Genomic DNA, 10,711 nt, shown 5'->3' with positions numbered 1-10,711 from the left:
TGACGAACACCGTGAACGAATTACAGCGAAACTTGTAACCTCGATCATGGTGCGACATTGTCGAATGTAAACTGTTTCTTTTTGAAATTAAATAAAAAGAGGAACCACGAAAAGTAACGTTACTGTTTTAATTTCAAGTACGTGTAATGGTATTGGAACACCTGATCTATAAATGTGGACACCAGTTTGTTAAAAGTATATCTCGGACGAATCAAATGTACAAGGTATTGCTTAATTTTTGAGAACGTCGTTGAACGATTTTCGAGAATAAGAACAGACACCGATTTACAAAATTCTCAGACAGAAACGATCTTGGGGATCGTGGGAACCAATGATAACGACTCGAAAGCTTAGTGGTCATGAATCTCAGGCATATGCAAGTCGATACCGACAATTTACGTACCATGGGACTCGACACTGATGACCCCGAAGCTGAGGAACCCGATACTGATGATTTCCAAATCGCATCGTCCGTTACCCAACCCGTGTGACCCGCCATTGACGACCAACTATTTGTAATAAATTATACGTTAAATTAGTCGTAACGCGGTAAATTTCGCTCGATGATTGAGTGATTAATGGAAGCCTCTTTGGTATGGGAAAATATTTCGCGTTCCGGAGTTATCTTCTTCGGAATTAACGAGACTATTTGCACGCGTAATAATTGATCGTATGCTGTGAATTAAGATTAAACTTTAATTAAAAAGAATATTTCAACTCCTTCTAATTGCTAACTTCACATCTCTTCTCAAAGACGATGTTTCATTTTACAGATCCGAATGTTGTTCAACGTCTCTCAGAGTTTAATCGCGATGATGGCCGTCGCACGATACCACGATAGTACTTCCTTCGATTTCACGATCCAAAAACAATTTTACTTCCTTGTTCCTTGTTACACATTCGCGTACAATATTCAAATATCTAAAAAAGGCGTATGTTATAATTCGTAAAATTGACAGGAAATCTTTGCAACTAGTTCTCTTTTAAAATTAAATAATACTTAAACTCAATAGCTTTCTTCTACTTTTAAAAATAAACAACGATCGAATAAGTCGGTTCTCCAACCCTGAAAAATAAATTCGAATAATCGCAAATACAAGTACCAATTGCTATCAGCTACGAACAATTGAATACAAGTACCTCGATGATAGTTCCCGAATTACCAAATATCTCCTCCGACTTCGAGTCTCCCCGTACTCGAATAAACGAAGACCGAGTAATCGAAACCACTCGGTCCGATATCGTAGAATCGATTCCCGAGTTCACGTTACGGGTCCCCCATTTTATCGGTCCCCGTACACGTGTAAACCCTACTGTAACCGATTTCTTCGCACCTCGGTCCGAGTAATTATCACATCTCGAAAGTAGTTCGTTCGATTAATCTCGAGCGACGAAAGCATTAATCTCGATAAACGTTCGCCGTTGCGGTTGTAACCGGGATATCATCGTCGCACCACCCCGTTCGCGTTCACCCAGGATCCTACGGTCGAAATAGTTTCGCGATAACGCGCGCGGAAGAATCCGAGATATCCGTTTCGATTAACCGTGGGCAAAGATTATCGAATGCACGGACGGTTTTATCACTCGCCGCACGGATAGGGCCCACTCGCCACGGGCGGTCCACGGCGGCTACCAACCGGGGAGCGTGTTCGACGTATCGTGGGGGCCCCCACGGTCCCAATAAGTTCGATACGAGACGATCCTCTACCCTACCTTTGGCTATTAGCCTGGCCGCGATAGGAAAGTAATTACCGATGCGTAAATCTAACCGAGCGGAAAACCCCCGTTGGCGGTGCCACCGAGTAAGAGACGGGGTGGGGGTAGCGTACCGTGTATCGAACGGGGTGGGGGTATATCCAGCGGCTCGTAATTCCCAAAGCCCGTAAGCCGGACGATGTCACGTTTCGCCTTCGTTTCTCCTCGCGCGAGCGCGCAGACGCGCGTGCAGTCCTCGTACTCGCTCGAGCCCGGCTCGACCGGCGCCGAACCAGGAAGCGTTCCAGAGAGATTATCGCGATGCAACTCTCGGCGAGCAGTTATCCTCGACCGATCCCCCTTAACCCTCAATTACTTAATTAGCAATATAAACCGCGATATCGAATGGTTCGAAAATGAGCGCATGCTTTATAAGCCGCTTACATCCTGGCGGACGCATCGTTTCGAATAAAGTAGGGAGGATTAACGGTACGGGGAGCGGTCCCACCACGGATACGATGTTTCTCCAAGGGGTTCTGGATAGTGACGTATTCATTCCGGAGCGGTACCAGTCGGTTAATTACGGGTTCGCGGATCAATGGAGATGAACGGTACCATTTTTTCCTTCAAGGCGAAGAGAAGGTACGACGAGTTTGAAAAGAGATTCTTTTTTCTCCAGTGGATTTTCGTTGCAACGTGGTGAGCTCGGAAAGGAACATTTTGTCCCGTGGATATCAGAAACCAGAGAACGATGGAGATTTTTGCGAAGTTTTCACAGAGATATTCTACGTTGGATTGAAACGAATATTTTCACCATGAATGAAGTACAAGGTAAGTTTAGAGAGAGAATTTTTGTATGGATTTCTAGGGATTTCGACCACAGTAGTGTTTGAGAATTTAAATTCGAATTACAATCGGTAATTGGTGATAACAATATACAGTATACTACTTTCTTATTGCAAATCACGAAACATTCGCTTAAAGTATGCGTTTTCTATTCAATCTTCCTCGCGAATCAATCATAGAAAGATTATACATTCTCCGGCTGGATCACCGTTAAATATTAAATCACGTTAAACATTTCCGCGAACACAGCCAAAATAATCCGGCGAAAAGAATGTTAAAACGAATAAATTCTATAATTTTGTAATTATCCGTCCCCCGTGGCGCGGTCGCGACATCATCGAGGAAACGCGCACAAGGACCATCGATAAATTACGATGACGCGAAGTTTTAACGTTAAGCGGTTCCCTGGAGATACGTCGTAAATAACGATCTACGGAAGAACGATTTAAATACGACCGCGACTCATACGCGGCCGTTCTATTAACGCTAACTTTACAAAATTAACGCGTTCTATTAACGCTAACTTAAGTATTCTGTATAGAGAATGATGAAATTAGAAAGCACCGAAGAGAATGAATTTCGATATTACATTCGTCTCGTTAAACGGACGAAAGTCACATATAAATACAAACGGTAGAAGAAAAATGTAAATTTCAAAATAAAAATTTTAATGGATTATAAACAATTGGTATATAGTATGAGCGCTTAGAACGATCCGTAACGAAGATTCATAAAATGGTATAAAAAGACGTTCAACCCTCTACCCTCAGAAAGTATATCAGTCACCGGTGACATGGCGCTTAACGCGTTAACCGTTAAACTAAAATTACCGAAGTTTTAAACCTAATACCATTTATATCAGATCGCGTGCATATCTCGGACCCTAGATAAAAAAAACTCAAAGTAATTTACCAGTACCATTAGTCGTCCATCTTGACAATTGTCCAGGAATATTGTAAGCAAATACACGGTTGATAATTGAGTAATATTAAAACTTCGTTTCGAAACAAATCGAATTGACCCCTTCGGTAATTCTAACGTCAGTCGTGGTTTCGTCGATGTCATCCACCCTCTCGTGCGAGTTCTCTAGGGTTCTAGCCTGAGTCTCTACGCGATCTCCCGTTGATTTACTATTTCGTCGCTTCGTCGATGCATCGGGGGACCGAGATCGATGCAAGGCGGCGCGGATGTACCGAGCCGTCGGAGCATATTACCGCCGTTAGAATCACGGCTGGGCTGCGTGGCCCGCGACGGTGAATAATGCGTTCCATCTATTCGGCCGGCGAAGGAGATCCTCGAGAAGTGGCCCCGTCGCGATTCCCTTTCCTTTTCCGCGGCGAGTCTACGCCTACGTGTCGATCCGTCCGCGCGCGAGGATTGCACGCGCGTAGTCACGTTTGATCAACGGGAACGATGAAATTGCGCGCGGAGAGAGATCGATCGCAGGGAGAGACGGAGGCTCGCCCTTTTCTTCGCGGGCGAGAGGTAATGGGGCACCGTAGCGATTCATGGAACCCCCTCCCCCCTTCCATCCACGATCTTTCGCGATACGAATCGCGCGAGATAAGAAAATTCGAGATCTCTGCGTTTTCGATTCTAGTTGTTGGCTACGAACACCTTTCACCTCCTGTTCCTCGTTCCTCGTATTGTTTTCCTCTTTGCATTTCGGAACTTTTATTTATTTTTTCGGAACACGTAGCACACTTATTTTGCTTTCCAATGACGTACTTACCGTCTGGTTATATTTTAAACGAAACAGGGCACGATTATTGTTGCAATCGATCTGTTTATCGCCGGTTTGGAGTACACTCGATAACAACACGGTGAAAGAGCTCGCGTCTTCGTTGTTTTGATATGTTTGTATCGAATAAATTGGGGACACTTGTACCAAAATCACGAGCAAAAGGATGCCGAGGAACGAGATTGAGTTTGAGTCGAATTAGAATACGCTCTTCGATGCGAGGTATTCTTAAACGATGTTTCATAACTGTAAAAACGATAGTGTTTTTTCTTTACACACTTCGCAGTAAAAATGTTTTCAAATAATATTTTCGTCGAAATTTTGCGACAACAGAATGTTCCTTGAAATGTTGGGTAAAGTAATACGGTGAAATATTGTAACCGACAATAGCAATTTTTGAAGTAAACGTAAATTGAATTTTGTAACGATGAATTGTAGATAACGAATTATTAAGCTATTAAGTGCAGTAACGATAATATTTTTATGAAAACTTTTTCCCTATTATGATTATAAATTAACAGTGAATTGTTTAAACTACGAACATTGCAGTAATAAGACATATACAATGTATATTGGATATACTCAGCTGCAATAACATACGCTATAGATAAGTAATGCGTTGGAGCGTTTTCAAGTAAATTTTGTGTATTTTCTTTTTCTTGTGAAAAGAATAGTCCAGATACGGTATATGTTTGGTATATATAAGAACAAAATCAGAATTTAATGTAGTATCTGTTCATCAGTTTCACTGTGATGTGCATCATTCGGGGAATACTTTTTTGCTTTATGCTCGTTACTTTCGGTGCGAAATTTGAGATTGAAACAATTCTGTAATTGATGTTTTTTGCACAATGATATAAATTCTATTATATTTTTCACAATTATTTATACTATTTTATTATACATTACAATTAAGTATGAAATACGACATATTAATTATATATAATAAGACTGCCGTGTATCAGCGAGTTAATTATAAAGAAAGCAATCGATCTGTTTGACTGAGTTTAATTTTAAGTGCTGTATAATTGCTACATATTTCGATAAAAAAATATAACAAATAACACGTTTTCTATGTAGTTTCAACCGAAGAAGAATGCTGGAATCCCAACATAGTAGCTGGTTATGTACCTGGAGTTAGTGGTATACCATATATCAACCAGGAGAATTGTGATAATGATATGCTTCAAGAGCATTCTTACCTATCCAGTGCCAGTGAGTGCGCTCGTACATGCAGGCAAGGGGAAGAGCCGAAAACTTGTTATTATAAATTCGTGATTGAACGTTACCCGGTTAATGGCAAGTAAGTGTATTCGGTAAACTTTTATTTCACAAACCTTACAATTATCAGTAATTGAAAATTATTTCGCATAGATGCATTACTTAACGTAGTGTCTACGTCGTCTCATAAACCAAAGTTTGGGACCTTTACTCCTTTACGCTAACTTTACGTTAGATTTTATAGTAATATAGCATAGTATTTGTCGTTAAAACATCTCGTACATCGTGAAATAATTATTGAATAAATGATCGTAAATACAATTTGACGATCACAGTGTTCTTTTCAAGTGTCGTTCATTTTGATTGGATACAAAATTTGGTTCAAATTCAAGCATTACACTTTGCACGGGTTCTCTGTTAGAAACACGTAAATAAAAAAAATTCAAAGTGTTTCCAATTCTATTTTTCAAATAGAAGAATACGTGTTCGTCAGTTGGTTATAATACGAGGGCTGGAAAATGTTAAGAGCTTTTTAATAAACCCACGTCGTTCCTAGCTCGCAACCGGTTTGGAGACTTCAATGCCTGGCAGCTCGCGATAGAACAGTGTGTCTCGCCGGTTTCGTTTCGATGTTCCCAGGAATACAATCGAAATTACAATTTTATTACCTGTTTTCAGAGCGTGCAGCACGTGCCTCCCCGACTCTACCAATCAAATCTGCGCCAACTGTCAGTGCGTACCTGGCGACGGAGTGCAACGTATGGCTTTAACGGTGAACAGAATGATTCCAGGACCGAGTATACAAGTGTGCCTGGGCGATGAAATCGTGGTCGATGTTCAAAATAAAATAAAAGAATGCGGGGTGACGATCCACTGGCACGGGATATTCCAAAAGGGTACACAATATTTCGACGGAGTGCCATTAGTAACACAGTGTCCAATCATGTTTCAAAATAGCTTCAGGTAACCGAGGTTCGATCGGACGAATAAATTTCGATCAAGAACAATGTATTTCGACGGTAAAAAATATTTCGAGGAAACACTCGGGCAAAAAGATTATATTTTTCGCAGGTATCAGTTTGCCGCCGGCAATTCTGGTACCCATTTCTGGCACGCTCATACAGGACTGCACAAAATGGACGGTATCTTCGGCAGCTTAATCATACGAGAGCCAATAGAAACCGAACCCAATACGGATCTTTACGATTTCGATCTATCGAATCATATTATAGTTATCAACGATTGGATGAACGAAGAATCCACGGAACGATATCCGGGTCGCGAAACTGGTGTAACTGGACAGAGTGCCAATTCGTTGCTTATCAATGGAAAAGGGCGAACCAGGGTAAGTATGGTTTCGTTAATTGTAACTCTGGTGAATATTGCGGATACGTTGAAAAAGTCGTACTTTGACGAAAGAAATTTTTATAAACTTGTTAATCGTAACCCGGTGAATATTACAGATGCGTCGAGAAAGTCGAAGATACTTTAAAAGAAATTTGTATAATTCTCTTAACCGTAACCCTAGTAAACATTGTGGACGTAATCGCGAAAGTCGGGGATATTTCGACGAAAGAAATTTTCCTCGAATTCCAAAGTCTCTTCAACCTGAGAGCGAAAGGATCGAATTTTACGGAACTCCTCGTAATTATATTTTAGGATTCTAAAGGCAAAACAACAAATTCGCCATTGGAAATCATCACGGTGGAAGCTAACAAACGATATCGTTTTCGTTTAATTAACTCTTTCTGCGCCATTTGCCCGAGTATGTTAACTATCGAAAACCATGATCTAATTGTCATTGCGACCGATGGCCAATCGCTGCAACCTGTTATGGTAACTTCTATCATTTCGTTTCCAGGTACATTGATTTCAAAATTCAAACGAAATCAAGCAATACGTAGTTATACACTTATGTCGTCCTTCTTGTCGTTACATTCCTTCGGTATACGAGAGGAACATAATCGATCGTTCGTAGTTTACTTTTATTCTCAATTGAGCTACTCAATCGCCTAGCTAAATTCTTTCGTTCAAATTACAAATGTAATCTTTCAGGGTAAAAAAATTAATATTTGCGTTAAAAAAATTTACGTTTTTCTTCTTCTTCGTAGCGGAACGATTCGATTTTGTCATACATACCAATCAACCTCCTGGTGTCTACTGGTTACAACTTCGTGCACTTGGTTCTTGCACGAATCGAACTATCCAGCAACTAGCTTTACTGGAATACCTGGATAATCCTATTAGGCGGATAACAGAAGAACCTACCTACCAAAATGGACTTCCCACGGGAGTTGTAAGTATAATACTTGAGTTCTGTGAGACAATCGGTATAACGTGTGGATTGAATTGTACGCTCAAGTAACTTCGGATAGTAGTTCGTCGACTTCATTTTTTATTACCACATGAAAAAATTCACAGTCCGTTCAAGAAGAGCGCGTATCGTGAAAAGGAATTAAGGATACCAAAATTGTTATTTTGCATGTTTAAAACAAAACACGTAGATTGTGGACCATCCGACAATCGTTTTTCTAAAAGATATTTCAGTATACGTGTTACAAGTTACGATAATAAGACAGAGAATTTTCCCGCAACTTTAGGTTTTAAATCCAACAACTGGTGACTGCAGATATCCACAGCGTAACGCCATTTGCATTAACCAATTGAGGCACGCGCACGGGAATCATCTTAACAAAGAAATTTTCAAACGAAAAGCGGACGTACAATTGTATTTGGGCATAGGATTCCACAATTACTCGGTCGAGGAGTTATACATGCCTAACAAGTACCTCGATTTTTTGGGTGAGACAGTGTTAAGATGTACAAGGTGTTTTAAAATTTAGAGAAAAATTTTATATAAAGTTTGGAGGTAAACGTTTCGTTTTAGATACTTTGAGCGTGAAATATTTGTTTGTAATCCTCTAACGAAACATTTATTTGCAAACTTTACGTAACATTTCTTTCTTCTTTCGACTATGTGTGTAATTCTTTCACCGTGTATTAAGTAATAAGATTCACTTAATACATTAAATATAATTTATAGCTATATAAAAACTATTACTATATAAATTGAATGTACCACTGTTTATTTTATTAATTGGTACACTGATACTTATAAAGTTATACTTAGAAATTGATCATAGACAAATTTAACGTTCTATTAAGAATTTACACGTTCAATTTTCATTTCTGCAACAGTGCCGAATACTGGATTGGCCATTTCGGGAACCATAAACAATATAACCTACTCGTTCCCGTCTTCTCCGCCGATTTCTCAGCTAGCCGACCTCCCGAAGAATCAATTCTGCAATTCTAGGGACAAACCATCAGAGTGTAACGGGAACGCTGCTTGCATATGTACGAATATGGAAAAGATTCCATTGAACTCTGTCGTGGAAGTCATATTGGTCGACCAGTGTAAGTAATCGAACCCAACACGCATTAATTGATAAAGGTACGTTAACAAATTGACGTCTACAAGTAGCTCGAGCGACGAATTAGAAACACGAGCCTTCGTTGGTAAATTAAGCCGTAAATTTTACCATCGTCTTCGAACGAAAGAAACATTTAAACTTTTTGGACTTCGAATCGTTCACTCTCGGAATAATAAAATATAATACGCGCTTAAAATCGAATATGTTCGTTACTTTTACCAAAAATATTAGTATTTCAAACGAAACGTTTTCTTCGATGCATCCAATATGAGATTAATATTGGATTTACCAACGAATAATAAATAAGCGTGTTGCATTATAATTTCAGCGCATTTACAGTCTGTGAATCACCCCTTCCATCTTCATGGATACGTGTATACTGTTTTAAGTATGGGCCAACCATTCGGACCTAATACATCCAAAACTGACCCTCGTAGGCAAATATCTATAGAATATTTGAAACAACTTGACAACGACAACCGTCTAGTTCGAAATTTCAAGTCACCTCCTAACAAAGATACCATTGCTTTACCGAACAATGGTTACGTCATATTCAGATTCTTCGCGAACAATCCAGGTACGTTGCATGCGTTTTACGAAGTTCGTAATCGAGTATCGGTAAAGTTGAATAGAAAGGGAAAAAGTAGAATAAAAAGGAGAAAATAGAATTCTAAAATATTAATTAAAATTGTTTCAATGTGCCAAACGATTTAATTCGTTGGGTGGAAATGTTTTAGAGGAACGTTACCGATCTTATGAGTTTTATTCGAAATCGATCGTTTCAACAAATGGATAATCGACAATACTGGTATTAAAGTTGCTTGGAATTAAATTTCGTAAATTTTCTAGTAATGTATACTCGGTATATCTCTTTCCTTTCAATTTTACAGATTACATCGATTTGTAGATGTATTTATAAATACTCTTTTAGAATTTGAATTCCATCGCTATTCTTAATGTACTACAGGCATATATTATACGTGTGCTTAGATTCGGTACTGAACGTAATTGCTTTAATTCGTTGCAATTGAATGCAACAGTTTTTTCATCGACATTATACAGGTGTATCTTACTACCGGTAATGTTTCATCGAAATTTTTAATTATCAAGGATACTGGATGTTCCACTGCCACTTCGTGTACCACCAGGAGATAGGTATGGTAATGCTTTTCAATATTGGAGAGCAAAAAGATTTGCCACCTGTGCCGGACGGATTCCCCAAATGCGGAAATTACTTCCCAAAACTGAGGCATAAACATAGGCTTAACCCCTCACGAAGTATACACTTGTCGGATATTTTAAAATTTTTATAGACATTTACAATGTAAAGTTAAAATCTAAAGTTAAACTTCCATGAAGCTTTGCTAATTTCGTAGAATAAAGAAGCAAATCGAACGGAGAACAATAGGTGACAATTGTACTTAGTGATAAGTAAGATTTTTAGTAAAATTTTAATAAAACGAGACGAAACCGAGGTAACCCCACGAAGTATACTTGCACGCCCTCAACTTCCGGAAAAAGAATTTATCATCCCTCGTAACGATTTACCATTAGGTGGTCGTCGTTCGAAGGCTCTCCCTGATGTTTAAAATTTGAATAGAAACGCACAATTTGTTGCAAAAACGTCGCGAAATCGAGCCACTTGGAAGAACGCGATCCAAATTGCTTTTATTATTGCCAAGTTTCTCGGTTACCGCGATAAGAGCTAAGTTAGCAGATGTTATCGAGCTCGTAGCCAGAGCTCTGGTCTGTTTGGGCTCGGACTCGATCTCCT

At 39.4% G+C, this 10,711-nt stretch overlaps 1 protein-coding gene across 1 annotated transcript; it reads left to right on the top strand.

Annotated features, from left to right (window-relative positions):
* Positions 1-2,033: 2,033 nt before the first annotated feature.
* Positions 2,034-10,395, top strand: LOC143152184 (uncharacterized). The gene is made up of 11 exons (XM_076322014.1): positions 2,034-2,306; positions 2,375-2,526; positions 5,363-5,585; positions 6,182-6,466; positions 6,575-6,848; positions 7,163-7,364; positions 7,615-7,799; positions 8,104-8,305; positions 8,702-8,920; positions 9,266-9,514; positions 10,048-10,395. The coding sequence occupies exons 2-11, from the start codon at positions 2,511-2,513 to the stop codon at positions 10,248-10,250; spliced, it is 2,058 nt and encodes a 685-aa protein (XP_076178129.1). The 5' UTR covers positions 2,034-2,306; positions 2,375-2,510; the 3' UTR covers positions 10,251-10,395.
* The last annotated feature ends 316 nt before the right edge of the window (positions 10,396-10,711 follow it).

This window comes from Ptiloglossa arizonensis, chromosome 10 (assembly GCF_051014685.1).
Source record: "Ptiloglossa arizonensis isolate GNS036 chromosome 10, iyPtiAriz1_principal, whole genome shotgun sequence".
Classification (NCBI taxonomy): domain Eukaryota; kingdom Metazoa; phylum Arthropoda; class Insecta; order Hymenoptera; family Colletidae; genus Ptiloglossa; species Ptiloglossa arizonensis.
Note: the sequence above shows the minus strand (reverse complement) of the source record. Positions and strands in the feature narration are given on the sequence as shown.